Source organism: Ambystoma mexicanum, chromosome 6p, assembly GCF_040938575.1.
Source record: "Ambystoma mexicanum isolate Mex_15411 chromosome 6p, UKY_AmexF1_1, whole genome shotgun sequence".
NCBI lineage: Eukaryota > Metazoa > Chordata > Amphibia > Caudata > Ambystomatidae > Ambystoma > Ambystoma mexicanum.
This window is the reverse complement of record NC_090935.1, coordinates 1,219,749,046-1,219,773,702: the sequence shown is the minus strand read 5'-3', so window position 1 is coordinate 1,219,773,702 and position 24,657 is coordinate 1,219,749,046. Positions and strand designations below refer to the sequence as shown.

The 24,657-nt window shown below is 41.2% G+C and overlaps 1 protein-coding gene across 1 annotated transcript in view; it reads right to left on the bottom strand.

The window, feature by feature from the left end:
• RASEF (RAS and EF-hand domain containing) overlaps positions 1 to 24,657 on the bottom strand; it is a 706,663-nt gene that overhangs the window by 245,229 nt on the left and 436,777 nt on the right. Inside the window, exon 7 of the mRNA XM_069625884.1 lies at positions 6,563 to 6,631. Coding sequence (XP_069481985.1) covers positions 6,563 to 6,631 — 69 coding nt within the window. The remainder of the gene's footprint in view (positions 1 to 6,562; positions 6,632 to 24,657) is intronic.

Below are 24,657 nucleotides of genomic sequence, written 5' to 3'. Positions count from 1 at the left end.
AGGTGAGGAGGGCATCAGAGGCAGATATGCAAATTATTTAGGTATTAGAGGTGTTCATGATAAGACAGAAAAATGCCATCAAGTGACGGATAGCATATAGGCAATCACGCCTGCACATGTGGGCCGAGAGGTCAGGAATGTATATAGGGAAGTATGCTATGGTATGGCATTTATAACACGCCTATAGACAAGTGTATAAAATCATTCCAGTATCATCTGCAAAGAGGTGCTATCGGAACCCAAAGAAGGCGATGAGTTAACCGTAGGAAGGGTTGTGAACGGTGAATTGCAGAGGAAGTAGCCTCCGTATACATAGAGGTCTAGGCAGTGAGTCACTTGTGCTCATATTCTGGCTGTCCACCTGCATGAATCAACATATTTGTGTTCAGGACATTCCAGGAGCACAACAGAAGGATCATGTGATTCCTGGCACTGAGCATGTCTTGAGATTTGTGATCACAGAGACTATCTTTCTATCTCTCACATGGGGGCCTAAGCTGGCACTAATACTCTTGTAGAAAAAGGATGAGCACCTTTATTTATCTGCCTGAGTAGTGATTATTTTTCTCTGGCAGTCTCCTCTGGTTACCAACAGCAATTACCCTGACAAATGGGAGAAAAATGAATGGTTACCCAAGCATCAGTCGTCAATTAAGCATGCTGGGCCCAGGGTTACCAGCTCTCCTTAATTCTTGTTTTTGTGTCAATAGTGTCTTTAGTTTAATAGGGTAGCATCTTACAAGCTAAAGTGACACATTCCCTTCATAAAATGAAAGCTCAGCCCTGAGTTTGTATTTGCTTTCTGGGACATCCATCACAGTAGGTCCCGGAAATCAAAGAAAAGGAATGGGCTACCATCTCACAAATGGAAAGGTACATGTTGGCATGCATGTAGGATAGATGTAACATCCACTCTTCACCTTCAGAGTAGCCACATCTGGATCTAACAACTGACAATCTTGAAACTCAGTCAACAATCATTCAGCCTCCATGCATCATCGTATTCATCAAATCACGCAACCATTCTCTCACATGAACATTTACTCAATATATATCACTAATGCACAGCTGTGTGCAGCTAAACCAAAATTCTGGACTAAAGTGACTACACTGCCTGCATAATGAATATTAAGCACTGATCATCCAATTGTATACCTCACACATGTGTGGTTCAAATTAAAAGAAAATCATGTTTTTGTTAATAACAAAGTGCACTTTGGTTACAAAGCAGGTACATGTATTGAAATGTGTAAAATTCTTCATGGAAAATCGCTTGCAGAGATTTTCTATGGTTTATTTATGACTGTTTCACTGTTGTAGCATCATAAGTGTAATCCATATATCCATATATCATGGAAAAGTTATTATCTGGTCGAGAGTAGAATATCAGAGGGTATGCAAACATCAATTCTGGTGGTTAGCTTGTTGAAAGGATTTTACAAAATCAATCCATCATCATTATCAACTGTATTTCTTTTAGAAAAATACAACAAAGGTTAATTACATAAATAACCGAGAAAACAAATAAATAAATATGTTAACAGCACAGCGTCAGCAGAACTATTAAGCAACTATTAAGCATAAAAACAAAACCCAACATAAATAGATTTTCACTGGTTAATGATGCCGTTAATTTAAAACTTCATTAAAAATATAAGTTCTGCTTTCTAGTTTGCTCTAATTCTCCAGGCAGGCTTGTTTCATTGAATCCATGAGTTCTCAAGTACAATTGGGAGATGTTGCCAGTAAAATAACAATACTAGTGCGGCCCGACAGTGAGTAAAATTATGTTCACGCTGAAGAGGTTTCCATGTACTGTTCCCCTCCTGATCATATTCTGGGCAAAAAAATGTAAAGTACATGATCATTTCCGTGTACGCAGGACAAAAAAGAGAAAAGACGAGAGCCATTCAAGCAGTTATTGTTCCACCTCGCCGTAACCATGTTAAGAGCAATGCAATTAAAACACAATATTTGTTATCATTAAAAGAGGATGATTCAAATATGGTGACCAAGTAAGGAATTGTTGTCTATAATGAAAAACAGTAATATTTTCATGGTGCCTGTTACCTCATCATCCTTACAAACACTACAACATTTTATTAGAATTGAGGTTTTAAGTCTTAAGGTTCGAAATGCTCTGTATATCTAACTACTTGAAGAATTCCAAGTGGTTCAAAGAATTACACGTTGAGGAGGACTTTCTTAACATAGGCAATCAATGCAACATAGTCAGCTCTTTCACTGTTTCAGGTACCACTAAGAAAAATCTCTGACAATTTAGGAAAGTCACTCTTTAAAACTATATAGAAGCAGTTCTCCAAAAACCCATTTCCAACTCACTGTGGCACGAGTAGTGGTGGGGGGGAGAGGGAGAGGAGACAAAGGGAGTCACACAAGTAATGTGCTCAACCCATTCTCGACAATTTAAAGGGGGTTCCAATTGCTAAATCCCCCAAGGCCAGCACCGTAGAGAGCCACGGAAAAAGCTTTACCTTCAAAGGTCAGGGTCATACAATTGATTGGGTGTGCCTGAAAGTTATTGTCAAATTTAAAAATGACTCCAATCGCTGTTTCATTCTGATCTATTGTTTATTAATGTTGGGAAATCCAGAGTGTGATTGAGAATATCTCATGCAAAAATAATTATATATGTCCACATAGGGTATAGGACTGCTGCCACTTTTAAAGAATCTGTGTGTGCTGGTACAACTTCACGAGAAGTGCACAATTGCCAATTTATGTAAGTTAAGATTGAAACCTAATTTCCTTATTTCACAGATGTATGAATCAAGGAGTTTCAGAAGAGAATAAGGTGATCTAGCTAGTAGGATACTGTCGCCAGCATAACATTGGAATATTTAAATGTGACCCTTCTTCAATGTACATGGACTTGGCGAGCAGCAAATATAAGTTTAGTGTTGTGTTCCTGCTCCTTTCTTGAAGCCACTTTGAATTGGGGACATGTTATTGTCAGTAGCCCATGAAAGAAGGTTATTTAAAAGAGGTCGCCCTAATGTTTTCTAAGAACAACAAGGAAATAAGGGCAGTAACTTGATGGACATAAATGGTACCCTTTTTTAACAATTGGAAATATGATCACTTTTCTCCAAAAGGATGGCAAACAATTTACTGTGGGCATCAAAGTAAGAACCTTACAAAAGAGGGCCAAATTGGCAAATTTTCACTTTGGTATAAGTCAGCTGGCATACTGTATGGACCTGGGCTCTTGTTATCCTTCAAAGAATGAATGGCGTCCAGTATATCAGAAATAGTTTTAAAAACACACTATGTATGACTATAGCCTTGTCTGACCAACTATGTTTGGAAAAATTATTCTGCTCAAAATGATCAATGTTGTCATTATTCTCTGTCTACATGGTGGAAGAATTTGCTCACAAGACTTCAGCCAACATGTCTTAATCAACTTTGATGTTGCTACTATAATTATTCCTCCAACAGGTCAGATAATTGGCAGTCAAAGCGAACATTTGGTGGCACTATTAGAGTTAATTGCCAGAACTAGAACTTCCAAGCGAGATCAATGTATTCCCTTTTCCATTTTCCTTTTTGGTCTTTGTATTCTGTATGTTTAGTCATAGCATCTAACTGTTGTGGGTTATTACTTTTGAAAGTAAAAATGAACTCCCTTTCTGCAGTTTTACAAGCACCATTTAGCAATGACCTCTTGGGCCTAGGGGCAAATTGAATTCCTTGTTATTCTAATAGAGTAATATATATCAACTGGCCAGAAAGATTAGGCATACACCAGGGATCAAAGAAAAAGTCGTGTAAAAGCATATTTTCTTGGTGTAAATTACATCTATCCAACCTCATCACCCAGGTCCATTTGTGCTTTATTTTTTGGTTCAGTTTAGCGATATTAAAAAGTCGTATAGACATAAAGGGGAATACGTTCCAAAATCCATGTATCTTTTAGGCAAATCAGGGAATAACCGCTGATAAAACACATTAGCTCTTGGTTGTCAAGTTTGCTTCCAATGCTTGTGATATTCCATGATAACATTGCAAACGGATTAAAGTTAGTCGCCAAGGGATTAGCCACATTTGTATGCTCTTTGATATTCCATAATGGAATTTCAACAAGATTAACATAAGACACCAGAGGAGTAGCCTTATTTGTACACTGTTATATGGTCGACCTCGATAGCTTTGTGTGAATCACGCTCATAAGGAGACCTTCTTTGGGAGACGTTTGTAGTCAATCAATGTCATCAAGGTACTCCAGAGGATCATATGATTATGCAGCTCAACCTGCCACCACTCTTTATTTGATTAAGGGTTTAACGTCTTGCTATAAGGAGCCAATTCTTTAAAAAAAAAAGCCACAATGTAACATGGAAATACCAAGGACTCTGTGTAAATTTAAGTGCACAAGAAAGTTTACAACCTCACACTTTGCAAAAAAATCAATCGCACAATTATCAAGGCAAACTTTTTCCTGGGGATCCTAGTTCACTCTTCATGCAGTTATGACTAACTGGGTATCAATCAGTCTAACAAAGATATTGGTATGAATCCAATGTGTGCTTTTGTTTATTTTTGATGGTGTACTTTCGATTATATGCTCAGGAGATTTAGGACTATTCACAAGTAGCACCACTAAAACATTTGCTTCTGTGGGAAGGTGATACATTGGAGGTCTATTATCCATTGATAAAGGCCCCCCTTTATCGTAGATGTATCATTGACTTACTAGAATTCAAAGGTAGGGTTCGACAGGTGTCTTCCTGCTGTCACGACCATGGAGGGCATGTTTGCTGTGGATTTACAATTGCGAGTGAACAAATTTAATAATGAGCGGGAGCTTTAAGAGAGTTAGACAATGAAACTGCAGATGGTACCACTTCTGGCAGTTGGCCAGATGGTTGAACAAGTGATTTCATGTTTAGTGAGTCAAGACTCTTCAACGCTATCTTCACTTTGGAAAGCTCGGTCAGCACAGAGTGTTCCAGAGATAACAAGGGATCCATTATGGAAATCAGCATAGCCACAATCAAATCTAGTGCCTTTACAGGTGTTGCCTTAAATGATAAACCTGCTCTCATAAGCTCAGATAGTATTGGCAGCATTTTTTGGGCTCTGATTGGCAGCAATATTACCTCATTCTGGGACAGAGCCCTGGACTTAGCCACACTGTATCGTACCTGGAGGTAATGGTACCCTTCTCTTGGTACTATGACCACCACCCTTGCCATAGCCTGAGTTCACCTCTCTGAATTGACACTATATGACATTATGTGTTGTTTTTAGGTTGATTGACTTAGATACAATGGACCTTGCAGATGCAGAGTAGGTAACACCCAGATCATTGCATCACATGTCCACCTGTGTGCCCAAAGTGGGGTCAAGTGACAGGGAAATTGCACCAGAACAATCAGCGACTGTCCTGTTTGCTTTGACATATGTCGGTTGCAGAGACTGTCCTACCACCACAATCTGCACTTTGACAGTGACCACAGCTTTTTCAAAATATGTCTCAAGTGTTGCCAAAGCCTTCCCCATTGCTTGCTTTGGGGCCATATTGTCTTTTGGCACAGCAGCTACCTTTTTCCCCACATAGCTTTAAAAAAAAGATTCAAAAGAACACTAAATAAACCTTATTGTTGGATTAACACAATGGGCACTAAGCAGGGGAACCAAGATCCAAGAAGTCAAGCAGCTCACCATAAACCGCTCCTACTTCGACCACTTACGGCTGCCAAATGCAATCCCAACCAGCCTGTGTCCTTAGTGAGCAGCAGAAAGCCCTGTCGTCGCCAGCAGCCTGCAGTCCTTCAGTCCCGCGCTTCACCACAGCTTTGCCGTGTCTTGGGGTATTTGTCATGGTACACATGTGACCTTGGTGAGCAGCAGAAATCACTCTCACCAGCACTTACGGGGACATAACAACAAATGCCTAAGACTTCTCATTATTCACGTTTTAAAACCAAACTTGCAAGGGTTGATAAAGTATCAGGTATCCAGAGCCCAGGTGACTGGGGTTCTTGACTAAACTCACACTCTCAGCAGCAGCCTGCAGTCCTGCAGACTGCACTTCCCACACTTCACTGCATGCTGCAGCCTCATCTTGGGGTGAATAGTTGTCATGGTACACAAGTGACCTTAGAGAGCAACAGCAAAACCTTCCAGCTTGCACCCTGCAGTCTTAAAAATCAAAGTGTTATCCTGTCAAGCTCCACAATGAACAATGATCAGTGCTATTTAAGCAAGTAAGTTAAAAGTGAACCCCCTGACACCGAATCCGAATGAGAGTTCTACTGAGCCCATGCCCTTCCAGTGGTGATCTTCTTTAAGTTCATTTGGCTTCGTAACATGCAAAGCGATCTTTGGCCCATGGAACAGGATATCCTCTTTCAGATTCCTAGCCTCCTGCTTGCCCAGTGTGCAGCGGTGCCCAGAGCCGCACAAATCAAGAGGGAAATTCCTGGAACTTAGTAACATGTGCCCACTATTCACCCAGAAACGTCGATAACAATCCAGGCAGCCCAGGCTAGCCTGGGTACGGCACAGGTTGTGATACAATAAGTAAAGAACTTACTGAAGCAGTTCAATTTGCCTGGCCAGGTTTTCTCTTTCTTCCGTGTACTCGTGAATGATGTCCAGCTCCCTGAAAAACGCAAAGCCAATGAGTTAAATACCCTTGCATGCACCTTTAATTTCCCATACACAGGTATAGTACCGCATGTAATATAAATACATTTCATTTACAGGCCACATCTTTATACTCCTCCCCGTGTGACATCACGATTGGTGGATTACATACGGGCCACATCTTTATACTCCTCCCCGTGTGACATCACGATTGGCGGATTACATACGGGCCACATCTTTATACTCCTCCCCGTGTGACATCACGATTGGTGGATTACATACGGGCCACATCTTTATACTCCTCCCCGTGTGACATCACGATTGGTGGATTACATACGGGCCACATCTTTATACTCCTCCCCGTGTGACATCACGATTGGTGGATTACATACGGGCCACATCTTTATACTCCTCCCCGTGTGACATCACGATTGGCGGATTACATACGGGCCACATCTTTATACTCCTCCCCGTGTGACATCACGATTGGCGGATTACATACGGGCCACATCTTTATACTCCTCCCCGTGTGACATCACGATTGGCGGATTACATACGGGCCACATCTTTATACTCCTCCCCGTGTGACATCACGATTGGCGGATTACATACGGGCCACATCTTTATACTCCTCCCCGTGTGACATCACGATTGGCGGATTACATACGGGCCACATCTTTATACTCCTCCCCGTGTGACATCACGATTGGCGGATTACATACGGGCCACATCTTTATACTCCTCCCCGTGTGACATCACGATTGGCGGATTACATACGGGCCACATCTTTATACTCCTCCCCGTGTGACATCACGATTGGCGGATCACATACGGGCCACATCTTTATACTCCTCCCCGTGTGACATCACGATTGGCGGATTACAATATTCTCCAGTTATAACATCCAAATGTCCAATTATGTTCTTATGCTGTACTTGCGATTTGGGAGCATACAAACCGCTATCTATATCACAGAACCTCTTTGTGACTTTAATGAAGGTGAAAGGACAAACTCTGTGTGAATGTCTGTGGATTAGTGCGGTGATACTCACGGGTTTGGGCGCTGCATATAAATGCAATACATAAATAAATAAAAGTCTGGGTAAAGTCATTTTGTACTGCAAAAATGACAATGCCCAGCCTTTGCACTGCAAACATACACTTTGCATGGTTCCATGATTCAGGGTTTGTGTCGGCAGTGGAAAGTCACTTTTCAGCAGTGCAAATTCACTTTGAACCGGGCAAATAATCCATGAATCGGGTCCATTGTGTTTGACAGATTATTTTCTAAATGGCTGCAATTATAAGAAGCACACACACATATGCATATATATATTCCATTTATGTTCACAACAAAAAAAAAATATCAAAATATCCTGGAGAGGCCTGCTTACACATAAGTATTATCAGAGGTGGACGTCTGGGATCTGTTATTACTGTGACGATTTTACTGCGACAGCTGGAAATGTTGATGTCTTTTTTTTATTTTTGACCCCCTTTCCACAGCATATACATGAGGGTGGCGACTCCTGCATCCCCCTACTCTCTCCAACATTAATAATTTATTGTAATTTATTGTACCCATTCCCCCACATATATATGCAGTTAAAATGGTTTCGAAAATAAAAAAAAGAAAATTACATTTTTGGCTGTCAGAGTAAAATCGGCACAGTAATTGTATGATCCCGTCCTCTGCATGCTATGCACATAATCCATCAAAATCAGTCTGAAAGGGTTTGTTCTTAGTGTTGATGTTTTTCCTTCTGCCAGTTCCAAAGGCAACCATTCTTCCCAGCTTTCCTTTTAATATCTTGTAAAAACATTTCCATTTCTTAGGTTATGCACCGTTTTGTGTTTTTTAACAGAAAGTAACGTCAATAGAGGAGAGGCAGGACAGTCTGCTTCTGCAGTTTCATTATTTAGCAGCAAAGGGGTATGGTTTAGTTTAGTTTCTTTATTTGTACCGCACACCGAACCCTCAGGTAACTAGACGCGCAAGGCTTATGCAAGAGTTACAGACAGTTTAGACAACAACAAAAAGAGTAATAACAGTAGCAGAAATAAGTGCAGGTCCACCATGGTTACATGGGGGTCGAGACATGGAAAAGTCAGTTACAATACCAGACTGCTTGTGTAACAGAAGACTAAAGAGAATAAGCAGCCCGGTGGATGCAGGGTGAATGCAAGGTGAGAAAGCTGGTCACTCCTGTTTCTTACCAGAGAGCCAGCCCTGTACTTTGGCTCTAAAGGTCCAGACTGCGGCTTCCATTCTAAGGCTGAGGTGGAGGGCATTCCACTGTTTGGAGGCTAACACAGAGAAGCTCGCTCTCCCCACTCTTTTTAGGCAGAAACTAGGAATGGCAAGGCAATGTGAGTACACGGCTCTAGTTGGTCTAGTTGGTTGGCGTTTGTTGACTTTGTCTGCCAGGTATTTGGGGACGAAATTTGAGAGGCACTTGTGTGTGATGACGAACGTATGGAGGGCAATTGTATCCCGTACTGGTAGCCAGTGGGCGTCCTATCTAAAGCTAGTGATGTGTGTAGATCTCGGTATACTTAATGCAGATCTTAAGGCATTATTTTGAAGGACCTGGAGTTTGTTGAGGTTCCTTTCTGAGGTGCCTAGGTATAGGGTGTTACAGTAGTCAATCTTGGATAACACTACTGACTTGGCTAAGGTAATGCAACTACTCAGCGAAAAGGTATGACTTGCAGGCATTAATTAGCTTGTTAGTGTAGGCCGTGGAGGAGGCAGTGGCATTCACTTGTTTCTTGAGAGAGAGGGTAGAGTCTAAGTATACCCCCAATGTTTTCATTTTTTGGCCACTTTGATTGGGTTTCCATCGATGTTGATGGATGCATAGCGAGCGTCTAGTTTGTTAAGACGTGTTTGGGTGCCGACGATCAAAAGCTCGGTTTTTCGTCATTGAAGCACAGGCTGTGGTCTGCCATCCATGCCTGGATTTCCAAGTATATCTCGTTAATCCGTTTAGAATCATCTTCATAGCACCCTGAGAGCGTGATGAGAACCTGGGTGTCATCGGCGTAATTCGTGTATGTGACACCCAGGTTATCAAGACGGTCGAAGAGGAGCTTAGTTGGCGAGATGCATGAGCCTTGTGGTATGCCACAGTGGATGGGAATTGGGTCCGCTGAGGCAGATGGTGCAAAGACCCTAGTGGTGCGATTGGACATGAATTATTGTATCCAGATAGAGGCGTTGCTGGAGAAGGCAGCTGCTCTGGACAAGTGATCAGTGAGGATCTGATGATCAACAAGATTGAATGCTGCCAATAAGTCTAACAGCAGGAGCATGGCAAGCTTATCATTGTCCTTAGCCTCATCCATTTGGAATTGAAGGTCCAGGAGGGCTGTTTCTGTTCCATGTATTGGCCTAAAGCCTGATTGTCTAAAGCCCATTAGTTTGTAATCCTCAAAGTGTTTCTGGATCTGGAGGTAGGCCACTCTGTCTAGACTCTTTAGGATGTAGGGAATGGTGGTGATGGGCCTATAGTTACTAGGAGCATTAGAGTTTAGGTTGGGCTTTTTCAAGAGGGGCATGACCCATGCCGCCTTAAGGTTGTTAGGTACTGTGCTGGTCTCGAAGGAGGAGTTGATTAATGCCGAGATGAAAGGGGCCAGGTCCTTGGCGCCTTCCTGAATTATTGATGCTGGGCAGTGATCTCCTTGGCATCTGGAGGGTTTGAGGCATTTTATGATCTTTTCCACTTCATTGGTCGAGACCGGAGAGAAGGAGAAAGGTGGGCAGTCATGGGTGCTGAGAGTTGGAGGGGGTGTGGGTTTGGCGTTCTTGGCCAGGCTGTTCTTTTGGAGCAAAGCAATTTTGTCTGCAAGCGCTTTCTGTATATCAGCGCACCAAGCTATGTCTTTCACACAGGTATCTGATGGTGGTGCTGGGGACTCAAGTTGCCTGAGAATACTGAAGAGCTCTTTAGTTTTGGATTTGGCATTGAGAATTCGGTTGTCATGAATTACGTTTTTTGCGTTGAGGATAGTGGATTTGTAAGAAGAGGCAGCTGAGGTGAATAGTGCCTTGTTAGTGAGGTTAGGCGACTTTCTCCAGGTGGATTCTGCTGCTCTTTTGGTGCTACAGAGGCTTTTTAGTTCAGGGGAAACCATTTGTTAAGGCGGGCTAGTAGTTTGGCTTTGGAAAGTTTAATGGGGGCGATGGTGTTCACAGCAGCCTCAATTGTGTTGTTGTAAAGGTCAACTAGCTTGTTTGAGTCCAAGTTCTTGTAGTTGGCTGGGTCTAGGATATTCTGAATCAGAGGATGTAGGTTTTGGACCGTTAAGTTTTGGTTGTTTCTAGAGAGGACTTGCGGGGCAATGTGGGGAGTATGTGTGTTAGGAGCATTCCCCTGGATGGTGAAGGAAATGAAATAATGGTCTGACCAGGCAGTGGGTTAATTTTGAAGGATGGTGGGAGAGCAGTTGAAGTCTGCCAACCAATTTAATGTTCTTTCTTTGTTATGTGTCGGGATTGTGACGCCATGGTTAAAGCCGAGCTGGGAAATTGAATTTTCCAAGGATGAGGCATTGAGGTCGTTAGGATCAAGGAGGCCTAAGTTAAAGTCGCCGAGCGGGTGAAGGGTTTTATTTTCTTTAACTAGAAACCAACCTGGTTACCTATCTAGTAGTACTGCCTAACCAGTGGAAGTATCAGGGGTAGAAACAGTAGTAGAGGTGCAGAAATGATACTATAATAGTAGTAGTACAACCTGCAGTAGGGTACTAGTGGTAGTGACAGTAGCACAACTGTTACCAGTAGCAAGAACTGCTACTAGTACAGTAGTGCAGTAATAGTTTACGTAGAATTACAATCAATAGTACTAGCACTATCAGTAGTAATACTACGAGTAGTTGTGGTACCAGCAGCAATGGTAGTAGCTGTTGCTGTTGGAGTGACTCATTATTGGTACTCCTGGTACTACCAGTACTATTATTACTACTACAAGTTACTAGTAATAGTATTATTACTGCAAGTATATACTGCTGCTGGCAGTGCAACATCCAATGGTAGGATTGCTTCTACTATCAGTAATATTACTTTTACTTGCATTTTTTTTTTTTTACTTTAAATTATTTGTAAGGTGCTACCAAAGTTACCCAGAGGCATACGGGCACCAAAAGCAATCAGTAGAGAAAATCATGGAGAATGGCAGAAGTCTAGCCACCCTACTTTATCCGAACAGATACGTTTTGAGTTGTTTTTTTAATCCTTTCAAGGTCGGTCAGTTTCTTAAATCTATAGGCAGGACATTCCATTTAACTGGAGCAGCCGCCCAGAAAGCCCCCTTTTTACCAATTCAAGTGAGGTTTTTGGAATTTGCAGAATTTTTGCATTGTTTGAGCGAAGGGAGCGCACTACCGGTTTACATTTTAGTCTGCCAGCAATATAGGCAAGGAAGGATCCTTTGAGGGATCTGTAAGTGATAGTAAGCAACCTAAAATCTATCCTCTACGAATAGATAGCCAGTGCAATGTTCTTCTCACCTCGGACACTTGCATACTTTCACATCCCCATGATCGCTCTAATAGTGCTATTCTGCACCACTTGAAGTTTGGCGAGTTCTGTTTTCCCACCCCTACAAGAAGAGAACCACAATAATCCATTTTGAAGAGATAATGGCTCGAGCAATCTTTTCACAGCCATTTTGAGATAAGAAAGGGCAAATGTGCGAAAGAAGCTTAATATAATAGGCCGATGCTGAGACCAGGCTCAGGGTCTGATCGAGTGTCACTCCTAATATTTTTATTTTTTCTTTCGTAGGAATGTCATGATTAACAATGCGGAAGAATTCATACTCCACGTCAACTTTAGCAAGTCTAGGCCTGGAACCAACAATCATAAGCTTGGTCTTGCCATGATTAAATGCCAGCCCACTCATGTCCATCCACTCGTGTATTAGGTCATAAACATCTGATACTGCTATGGCATCTTTCTCATAGATGCCTGTTAGAGGGATACAACATTGCGAGTCATCCGCATAGTTTGAGAAGCAGATCTTTTTCTCATCTAGCATGTGAAAGAAGAAAGCTGTGAAGAGATTGTATAAAACCAGAGATAGAGAGGTCCCTTGGGGAATGCTATAAATAAGTGGAACCGGGTCTGCTTCCGCTTGCTTGCTACAAACCCGTATAGTCCTCATCCCTGGGAATTAATGCATCAAATATCTTGCTTGGTCACTAAAATTAGCTACATTCTGTAGTCTGTTCAAGACAAGAGGGTGATCCACTAAATCAAATGCGGCTGATAAATCCAAGGACATCAGCAACATTGTAGTGCCCTCATTGATGTTAGTCATTCTGTTAGACTTTAGTTCCAGCGACACTGATTCGGTACTGAAACCTGGTCTAAAACCAGACTGACCTTCATTCAAGATAAATTGTTACTCGGGTAATTCAAGAGGTGTGGGTCTCTTATTTCGTAATTCTTTAGGTATGAAGGTTGAGAATGTTGTTATGGATGATGAAGGTCGATTTATCTTGGTGGATGTTCAATATGAGGGAACGATTTTGACGATGGGATCTATATATGGTCCATGTACTAAGGGTTCTGCGTTTTTTGGTACACTAACGGATTCCCTGAAAAATATGAATGGGGACAAAATTGTTCTGGGGGTGATTTTAATTGTGTTTTGGATGCTTCTCTTGATAGGCTATCGGAGTGTAGATTTACAGGTTCAAAGTTGAGTGGTGTTTTTCAGTTTTTTTTTTGATACATTTGTGTTGGTGGATAGTTGGCGGTTATTTCATCCCACAGGAAGAGAATATTCTTTTTATTCACCTGCTCATGACTCTTATTCGGGCTAGATTATTTTCTAGTTTCGGATAGATTGGTGGATGACATTATCTGTGTTGATATGGGAGAGAGATGTGATTTCTGATCACGCTCTGGTGAAATTGAATATTGATAGGGGAATGGGTAAATTTAGTAGGGATAGATGGAGACTGAAGACGTTCATTCTTAATGACAAAAAAGTATATGAAGCAATGAATATCTTTATAGAGAATTTATTGGTGGGAAATATGGATTCCACAGATAGTCTAGTGGTTTGGGATGCTTTTAAAGCAACTGTCCGAGGGGAATTAATTAATTGGACTTCACGAAAAAGAAAAGAGGGTGATAAAAGCATACAAGATCTTGAATCAGAACTTAAAATTCTGCAAAACAAGTATATGCTGTCTAGTGGCGAGCGGAATAGGTTATGCATGGAAAATGCTAAGAGTAAGTTGAAGGAAGCTTTGGATGAGCAGATTGAAAAAGGTATTTCCTTTTTGAAGCAGAGATTTTGGGAGGGAGGAGATAAGAGTGGATGCTTATTGGCTAATAAGCTAAAGAGTTTATCTGAGAGGTCATTTGTTCATAAGATTTTAGATGATGCAGGGAATGTGAAGGTTAAAAGTAAAGATATTTGTGGATGCTTTGAATCCTTTTATGCTTCCTTGTATTCTGAGGGTTTGCAGAATGATGAGTCTATGTTGAATAATGTTTTTGCAAAAATTGACATGCCCAAGTTGTCGGAGGAGGGGAGGGAGTGTTTAGCTGCCCAGATCTGTGAAATTGAAGTGGAGGAGGCTATCCGTCATCTTAATGTGGGTAAATCTCCGGGGCTAGACGGGTTGCCGGTTGGGTTTTATAAAACGTTTGGTACGGCCTTGATCCCAAAATTGTGCTGCCTGTATAATCGGTTTCTTTCAGAGGGAATGTTGTGTCCTTCAATGCGAGAAGCAGTCATTACACTAATTCCTAAACAAGGGAAAGACTCTACCCAATGTGGTAATTATCAGCCTATATCTCTTTTGAATGTTGATAGGAAAATCCTTTTGAAAATTATGGCTATTAGGTTGAAAAAATACATGGGGGAGTTGATTGATTATTCACAAGTTGGTTTTATGGACAGGAGATATGGGTATGATAATGTAAGAACTTTATTGAACATTATTGGGTTGTCAGGTAAAGATGTGGATGAGAGTTTGCTTGTATTTTTTGATGCTGAGAAGGCATTTGATTGTGTTAACTGGTCATTTTTAAATTATACTTTAATCAAAATGGGTTTTGGTCCACAATTTTTTAATGTGATTGGTGCTTTACAGTATGACATATCGGTTAAAATTTGGGTGAGTAAGGTTATGTCTGGCTCTTTACAACTGTTTAGGGGAACAAGACAAGGTTGTCCACTTTCCCCCTTTCTGTTCAATTTGGCTCTTGAGCCGTTGCTGGCATATATTAGACAGGAACGGAATATTTGTGGAAGGAAATTTAAAGATAGTGAAATAAAAGTATTGACATATGCTGATGACCTAACAATGGTTTTGACTAATCCGGTTGAAGGGGGAACTTTGCTTCGGGAAATGTTGCAGGAAGTGGGTCGATTATCGGGCTATACAGTGAACCGGGGAAAACCGGTGGTCTTTCCGTTAAAAATGAATCCGCTGAGTAGAAGGTTATTGGATTGGGACTGTCAGTGGGCAGATGTCTCAGTAAAATATTTGGGTGTCTATTTGATGCGGGATATTAGAAGGATAGTTGATTTTAATATTGACAAATTGAAGGAAACGCTCCTGAAGGATATTCATAGGTGGGATAGGTTGACTTTAAACCTTTGGGCTAAAATCAATGCCGTCAAAATGGTATTGCTTCCAAAAGTTTTGTATTACATTCAATCCCTACCATTAAAGTTCACGAAGAAGGCTTTGAAGCGCATTTATAGAATTTTTATGGATTTTTTGTGGGGGGTGGGTAAGAGACAAAAAATTCCACGATTTATTTTAATATGTAGTGTTAGAGATGGGGGTTTTGGTTATCCGATATTCGATAATTATTATAAAGGATTCCTTTTGAGAAAAGCTTCCTATTACTTTGGGGGGTATGGAGGTTTTGATCCATTTTGGCTTCGGATGGAGAGGAAACGTTGAGTCCGTTCCCTGTGGACTGCTTATGTTCATATGGAAATTACCGAATTCTGGGTTTAGGATAGAACCGTTAGCAGCAACAAAAACGGCTTTAGTCTCCTTGATTCAAGGGTGTGGACAAAATGTGGTTTTTTACAGTTCCACTTCTCTCTGGTTGAATCCTGCTTTACAGATTGAGAACAGAGTGTTGAACTGGAGGAGATGGGCTAATAGAGGTATTTTGAAAATTGGTGATGTGTGGAAAGATAGTAGGATGGTTACATTTGAAAACCTGATGGATCAATATAGGTTAACCAATAGGGAGTTTGAGAGATATGGGTTTCTGGGAATCTTATTGTTGGAGAGGTTTCAAATGTTAGGTGACCCTTTAGGTGACAGGCCCAAAGTGTGTACATTGTACACTGCCATGGCGAATGTAGTCTCTACGTTTACCAGACTTATACCTGTTCAGGTGTGTATGCGGGATTCTTGAGAGAAATTGCGGAATAAATGGGTGATTGAGTTGGGGAGAGATATATCGGATACTGAATGGGCCAATCCTTGGAGGGTAACGGTAAGAGCCAAAATGGATTTGACCTTGAGGTATGTTCATCAGCGAATCTTGGGGCGTATTTATTGGACACCAGTGAAAATGAAAGAGCGGAGTTTGCTAGAATCGGATTCATGTTGGGGATGCTCTCGTTCAAAAGGAACTTATCTGCATATGCTTTGGAAGTGTGATAGGGTTCTTTCATTTTGGAAGGAGGTTATAGATCGGGTAGAGCTAGTGATAGGTAAGTCGTTCCCTCAGACTTTTATGTCTGCAGTTTTTCTTTTAAAGGTGGGTAGGTGTTGGGAAATTTGTGATGCCTCTGATTGGATTGATAGGGCATTATTAATGGCAATAAAACATATTATGAAAGTGTGGAAGTCACGTAAGAAGCCACATACTGATAATTGGGTGGCGGATATGCACACACTTTCAAAGTATGAAAGGTCTCAAGCATTTCGGCTTCAAGAGACTGCATATTGTGACAATAGGTATTCTTTTAATGAATTGTTTGAGTAAGGTATAGAATTAATATGTTTGGTGGATTATGGGAGTGGGGTGGGGGTTGATGTAATGTTTCTTTGTCTTTAGTCTTGTATGTGTATAAGTGTTGTTTGTGCTGTTAAAGTTCACATTGGAGTGTGAGGGGAGATTTTCAGATAAGGAATTGCTGTTGACTGACGGTTATTATTGTCAAAGGAACTGTTATGTATATTGTTGCTTTTTTTTTTTTACTCTCACCAATATGTTTTAATGTTGTTCATGGTTTAAAATAAAGTTGATTAAAAAAAAAGATAGGATCATCTTTTATGTGGAACAAAAGTTGTTCATAAGCCACTCTGTCCATTAGCTTCAAAATGGAGGGCGAGTTGGAAATTGGCCGATAATTGGTAGCAATTTTGGTGTCCTGATCAGATGTTTTTAGCAAGGGGATGATCCTGGAACCTTTCAATCTAGTGGGAACCCTTCCTCTTTGAAAGAAGCATTCACAATCCTAGTGAATGAGCTGATCAGAAGCTCAGAGCAGGCCTTGATAGTAGTGGCTGGAAGCAGGACCCCTTTACAGGTGAATGGCTTACGTTTGGCTAAGAGGGTGCAAAGTTTATCTACCGTAATACTCCTAAAGTTAAACTTGGGTATAGGCTGCACTACGGTGGAGTTTTTGCTCTGCAAAACCATAGGGGTTTCAATTAGCTGCGTATTTAAAGTTTGTTCAATGATGTTTTTGATTGTTTTGTCTTGGTTACCATAGCCTCTTGAATGTGTGTACCACTCCTGATCTTTACAAATATTTTCTTGATATTAAATATCAAGTTTCTCCAATTCCCTAAGGATTTCAAAAATGTCCTTGGAATCGTATTGGGCATTTCAAATACGTGCTTCATAGGACTCTTTTTTTGCTTTTATAATAGCCAGTTTAAATGTATTTGCCGCCCCCTGATAGGCTGTCCTATCCTCTTCCTCCTTCGACTTTTTCCCACTGGTAAAATGTTTTCCTTTTTGCTACTCTTAACTTCTTCAGTTCTTCTGAGAACCACATGTTTTTTGTGTGACTGATAACCTTCATATTTTTTAAAGGAACAATTACATCAATAGCTTTAGAGAGGGTATCCAGAAAGGAGTCAGTCATGCCCTCACATTCATGGGAGGTGGCATGTCCCCCTGGGGTATGGGCGGTATCCAGTCCCTCAGAGTTTCCAGATTTGTCCTCTTCAGATTTTTTAGTTATAGTCCTTTTGCACTGGGTCAGAAAGTCCATCCCGAATTCAATAAAGGTGTTATCTGACCAGGGGCATAAGGAAATATCAGATATATGGATCTTTAAATTAAGTGAGAATACCCAATCCAGTAGTAGTAGTAGCAATGGTACTACTGACAATAGTAGTGATAGTACTATCAATGCTACAAGTAGTAGTAGAGACACTGCTACCACTGCTCAAAGTATAGCAACTACTGCCACTGGTAGTAGTTATATTACTATGGTCATCAGTTCAATTGGTAGTAGGAATAACACTATTATAGGTAATACTATAAGTACCACTAGCTATGGTAGAAGTGTTTGTAATGTTGTTAGTAGCACCATTATTTATACTACTAGTAGTAATAGCTCTAATAGTATTACTTCTGTTGGTACTGCTAATACTCATACAAATACATACTGCTACTATTAATCACACTACTACTACTGGTTGGGCAACATTTCTGGGTATTTTCAATAGCTGATGGTGAGTCAAAGAAAATGCACCCTGAGATTCCAGCCTTGGATGCTAAATTGGATCGGCAGTCTGCACTGAGACTCGTCCTCACTTATCACTGAAATCAGCTCACAAAATGGAAGACCACAGAAGAAAACTGCCGACAAAATATGCAACTTCAACAAGTTGGGAGAGGCATTGGGTGTAAAATGATCTGATGATAAAGCATCAAACATATTACATTTTTATAAAAAGTGCATGTCCCTTTTCATATCCTATTTCAAGCGAGTTGTGACATCTCATCTCTCATGTAACAAGAATATCACTCCACCACAGTCAACAGTGTAAGTTATAACCGGTGACTAGTGTTGTCACTGTACCATCTGCAAATTACATAATAATTGATTGTAGGAGATGGTGCAGAATGAAAAAGGAAGATAATTGCAAAGTTGAAATGGAGAAAAGTCAATGAAAGAAATTAAAGTAAAGGTAAAATGACAAACGTCACACTGCTGGAAAAAGAGAAGTAGAAAAGGAGAGGGAAAAAGGCATACAACAAAAAAGAGTAGACAATGAAAAAGGTGTGGAAAAGAAAATTAAACCAGGGATTTGGGATTTGGTGAGTGTGGATGGTGATAGCCATTAGGAATATAATACTCAGACTATATGTAAAATGATATATTGGAAGTCACCTCAATGGTACTTCCCAAACAAGGAGACTTCTATGTTGTCACAGAACTGCATTGACTTATGGTTCAATGCAGTCATAACAATCTACTGGTCTTTTATCCTCTCATCTCTTCTCTACAAATGTTTTCCATCCCACATTCTACTACCCCAAGCAGTGAGACTGCAGCTCCCACCGGCCCCTGTGCCTCCTCTGTGCTCTTCGCTGCTCCTCCGGCATACTAAGAAACTATATAGAGACCTGGCACCTCCAGCTTGCCTTCCTCTGTCCCTAGAGCATGCCTTGCCCATACTACCTCCTGAAAAACTGATTACTTCAAAAACATTTTTTAAACATTGGTACACTGAACACCTGGTTCTCTACCAAGCATTTCCCAAATATATACAACCTTCTCGAAGACTTTAACATTGATCGCATAGCCATAACAGTGATGTGGTTTTTGGACAATTATTCTACCTTCGTGGACATCCTCCTTCCCACTGGTTACAACGCCATTTAAAAAAATAAAACAGGACAAATCACTTATGTGGAGGAATTGCCTTGATTCAGCCTGTCTACATCAACTTTATGGAGAACTTTACTATGTCCCTTCCTCTTTCAAAACACTGGCCTGCAAATGCACCCAGCCAAAATTCCAATTTAATCTTGGTTATCATCTACACACCTCGGGGTGACATCTTAGCCGTTTTTACAGAATGGATTGATTACATTAGCAAAAACCAAACTACGCCAGAGAGTATCCTCATCATGGGAAACCTTAATATATGCCTTGATCACTCCACCAAACAGAGCCTCATCAACCTTTCTGGACTATCTTCATAATCTGCACCTTTCTCTACTGCATACCCCAGTGGCACATGAAGGCAGCCACACTGTGGATCCAATAATGTCTGCCAACATGTCTCTTGCTACCTCTAGCATCGCTCCTCTCCCCTGGTCTGGCCACCATCTATTAGCCTCACGCTTCACCAGGATGGTCTCTAAAGCCCACCCATCCACAATCAAGTGCAATGACTACATAACAGGCCAGCCTGTGAAACAGGCTACTACAGAACCTTTCTTGCAAGTCTTTACTGCCTTCCCCTGGACGTCGCTTCACCACACAGTGCACTCAGGTCTATCAAAGCTGGCAAAACCAAAACGTATGACATCCTGGGCCCATACCTTAAAAAAAAAGACAAGGTTCCATTGAAAAAAATAAGACATGCAAAATTGGCCCTCCTAAACAAAATAGGCATCCGGAACCCAAATGTTGAGAAACAAGACACATGGTGGATGCTGCAATTTACTCCAGACACCAAAGAAGCTACTGCTATGCTATTAACAGGAAAGAGAATGTTTTTCTTCACCAGCTCATCTGTCTACCCACCCAACGACATATCAGCTAATGTTTTGAAATGTTCTGTGAGGTCAGAAACCCCACGGAAGGCAGTAGCGCAATCTCCTCCTCGCAGGCACAAGCTGACGACCTTGCAATTTACTTTCGAAATAAGATCATGGTAATTTCACTTAACATTCATATCAAATCTAGGTCAACCCTGCCCCTGCAGCCTCTGCCCTCTTCCACTAGCTCCAACCAATCACATCAGAAGACTTTGCCAAAACTGTTATCAAAACAAATGCCTCTGTTGTTCAATGCTATCATTGCCAAGTAACCACCATCAACATGAAAATAATCACCATGGCAACCTCCTTGACCACCCTCATAGACTTCTCCCTCTCACATGACAAAATACCTAAATAAATCAAGAAAGCCAATATAGTACTGCCACTAAAAAAACATCAGTGGACCCCACCATTTTGCCAGTTTGTACCCAATCTCAAAATACCGGCCCCTAGGGAAGATCATTGAACAATGGGGTGTTATAGTATGGTTTTGAGATTTATGCCATGCACTGCTGCCATTTTCATGGTCTCCAGGCACTCAGGAGGATCAGAAAAGGAAGGGAATTACTTAGTGGGATGGAGAGGGAGAACGAAAGAAAGCTTTTTCTGGGCTGTTGGTAGCTTCAGTACAAAAACAAGAATCACTCTGTGTTGGATTTTCTTCTAGATGGCATTTGGGTAGGTGTTGTTTTGTTGTTTGAGTCTGTATAAGATTGTTTGTGTGTCTGTGGTGAAGTGTTGGAGATTGTGTTTGTTGTGATTGATTGGGATGTCAGACACTGTGTGCAGTTTGCTGTGTGATTTCAAGCTAGTGTTGTGGTAGAGGCATGTGTGTGTTGTATTTGGTAGTAGAGAAGTATGTTTGTTAGAAAATGTAAGGTTTTAGTCGGGTCCAGTGGTTGAGGAGGGTCTGCGTGTCCTTGTAGGTTGGCTTGTTTTGAATAGGCCAAAATTCCTTACATGGTGGTTGGCGATATTATGCTTTCTTTTCGTTGGGCCTGCCCAGTTAGGTTGAGTCAGTTTTGATGTTACCATGGTTTGTGGTGTCTCTTTTTATCTCGAGGTTCAGGGGTTCTCTTTAGGTTGGCAAGTTAAAGAGCCATCTTTTAAGTCGTTTTCTGAATCTTAGGTGTTCTGTTGTTAGTAGGTCCTTGGGGAGTGAATTCTAGAGTTTTGCTGATATGACTGAGAAGGCTGATGCACTATATTTCAGTTTCAAATAGTGCTTGGGTTACAGCTGTATGTCATTGCTGGATCGCAGAGTTCTTTTGGGTCTGTAGATGGAGATTTTTTCTTGCATGAATTCCACTCTTTGGCCATGGATATCTCTGTGGGCTAAGCAAAGTGTTTTGAAGTAGATCCTTTTTTTGACTGATGGCCACTGTAGGGTTCTCAGTGCTGGTGCGATGTCTTCTCGCTTTGTGAGTCTGAGGAGTAGTCTTGCTGGCACATTCTGTATTCACTATAGTTTTTTGGTGAGATATACAGCATTCCAAGGTAGATGCTGTTGGAGTAGTCTATTTGTGACATGATGCAAAACAGCTTCTGGAACGTTTCAAAAAAGAAAACCTCCTACACAAATTGCAGTCTGGATTCCTCTCAGCTCATAGCATTAAATCTATTGCACATCAAGGAATCAGGTCCTCCCCCTCACAATCCTCTTCCTGCTCAATCTGCTAGCAGCATCTGAAGCTGACAAACTTGACACTCCAGCAACATACAGTATCCTGCATGAAAATAGGCTCCTTTTGTTCCAAACCCTTCACCTCACCCATGAGTGTTCATCAGGGCTTGGTCCTTGCACCGCTGTCCTTTGACTGTTACATGAAGCCAATTGAACACTTGCTGAAATCCTTAAATACCCCTTTTTAGCTATATTCAGGTGACACTCAGATTGACTTCAAGAAGAAATACTCGGATTTCTCTTCAAATGACAACATTAATTGTCCATCCAGGAACCAACATTTGAAAACCTCCTGTGTTTAAATGCAGCAATATCAAAGATCTCGTTCCTTGGTATGAACAACCCTGCTCCTCTCGTCAAGTCAGCCCCTTCCATTCGCTCCCCTATCCACTAGTATCTGATGCAGGTATCTTTCTTAATGGAAAGCTTTCTTTCAAAAGCCATGTCTGCCATCTATCCAAAGCTTGCCACGTCCACCTGCTGATGCTTAAGTGGATCCTGCCACTACTAAATATGCACCATAATCTAGATGCTACAACGGTCATGGCATTATCTAGGATTGGATGTTCTAACAGACCATATCTTTGACTCCAAAATCATCTCATTCAAATTCTGCAATTCAAAGAAAATAGATCTACCAGGTTCATCCTCACTATAACATTAAATGATCACATGAAACTATCCATGAAGGCTCTCCACTGACTTTCCCTGCAAAAAAGAATTGAGCTTAAGTCTTTATACCGCCTCCCCAAGTCTATTCACACATGGCTCTTGTGCCTGTCCAGCCGCTTCAAAATATACCTTTCCTTTAAAACGTCAAGATCCTTGACTGCCAAAACGCTGTCCCCAATTTCCGCTAGCCGGAAGAGCAAGGGGAAAATCTCTTTCAGCACTGGAAGTACCTGGCTATAGAACTCTCTCCTACAGATGTACAACTCAAAAATAGTTTTGGACATTTAGGAAAAACTCAAGACGTGCTTTTTAACAAAGCTGTCCCACTTGCCAGACTTTGTCTACTCTCGTTTGCAGGATCTTCTCCTTCACAGAATTGTTTCATGGATTTTTCTTTCACCACAACATATTAATCTGCATTTGTCATCACGTGTTTATTGCCTTCTAAGGCTCTTTCTCCTTGCACTTTGTCTTTAGCATTTTCATTTCTATTGCACTCAACACACTCTGACCGGAATGTACTAAGACATAGGAATGAACGGATCAATGTTGTTCCCTCCTTGTCTTCTCTCACTCACCCTCATTCCCTTCCCCCACTTCTTGGTATTGGCGCACCAGGAAGTAACTTGTTTTGCAGTTGGTGCTAATCAAATTAAACAATAAAAAAATCCACTGTAGCATGCAATATTCTTTAAGTGTAAGCGTGTGAGTATGTTAACTCATACAAAATGCAAAGAAGTCTGCAATATCTACAGTGGCAGCCAATCAGGTTGCTGCGTTCATGGGCTGAATCCCATGATGTAAGCTCACATTCCGAGCAAGCTCAGTGCTGCTCGAACATGCCCAGCATCTTCCCTCCCTCTTCCGGGCGTCCCTCGCTGTGCTCGGGGCTATTAACATGGGTGCCGGACCCTTAACCCTTGGTACATCCAGACGATCAGGGTATGTAGTTTGGCTATGTGATCTCTTTTTGTTGCATTACTGCTGACCACTAATAATGCAATGACATTATTGGGCCTCAAGAATGTTAGTTAGAGTGTCTTGCTGTCTTTTGAATTCTTAAAGATAAAATATAAACTCGAGGAAATGGAGAGGGTCAAAAACATGATGCTGAGAATGTTGTGTTTGGATCTGATAGATGTCCTCCAAGTTACATTTCATGATCTCCTCCTACTCTTACCTCGTCACAGTCGCACACCTCTTGGCTTCAATGCTGTATAAGTGGTTTAGTTCCACTGCCCCCAATGGGCCGGTGATCTGTTGCGACAGTGGTGGGAAGCCAACCTCAGCACAATGATCGCTGTAGGAATATGGTCTGAGACGTGCTTTAAAACTGCCAGATTGAATATTGACCTAAACTGTTATCTTGTTCAGCAGATAATCTCGTGTATGTTGTACTAGTGCCCAGTAAAGTTAGCGACCTATTGGACAACACTATTTGTGGAGCCTGTAAAAAGGTTATTGGAATTGGCTTATGTTTATGTCAATTTTCTTAGGCTAACTGGGATCAGGGGAGATGAACTAACCTGAATAGAATTGGTTACTGACTCTCTTATTCCCAAACTTCAACTGTTAACCCCAGGGTCGAAGGGGGCATACAATTGCCTCGTGCACCAATGGAAAAGTGTCCCACAGTTACAAAAGGCAATTCATTCCTTTTTGTGACAGACTGTCTGAATAGTACCCAAGGGTGAGTTTGTGGATGAAATGTAATGCACATTGTACAATTTAAAGAATATGTATTCAGCAACAACGGTCAAAATTACTAGCCGCATAGTGAAGTAACTCATCAAACTGGCCCACTTCGACCAAAAAAACTGCCCCGCAGTAGCATTATGCTGCATCCAGTGATATGGCCACCGCAAAAAATCAGACAGCAATGAAAGCTGATATTTCTTTACACTCTTCACGCATATATATGTGGCGGGTGGGCTAGGCTAATTATTTATTG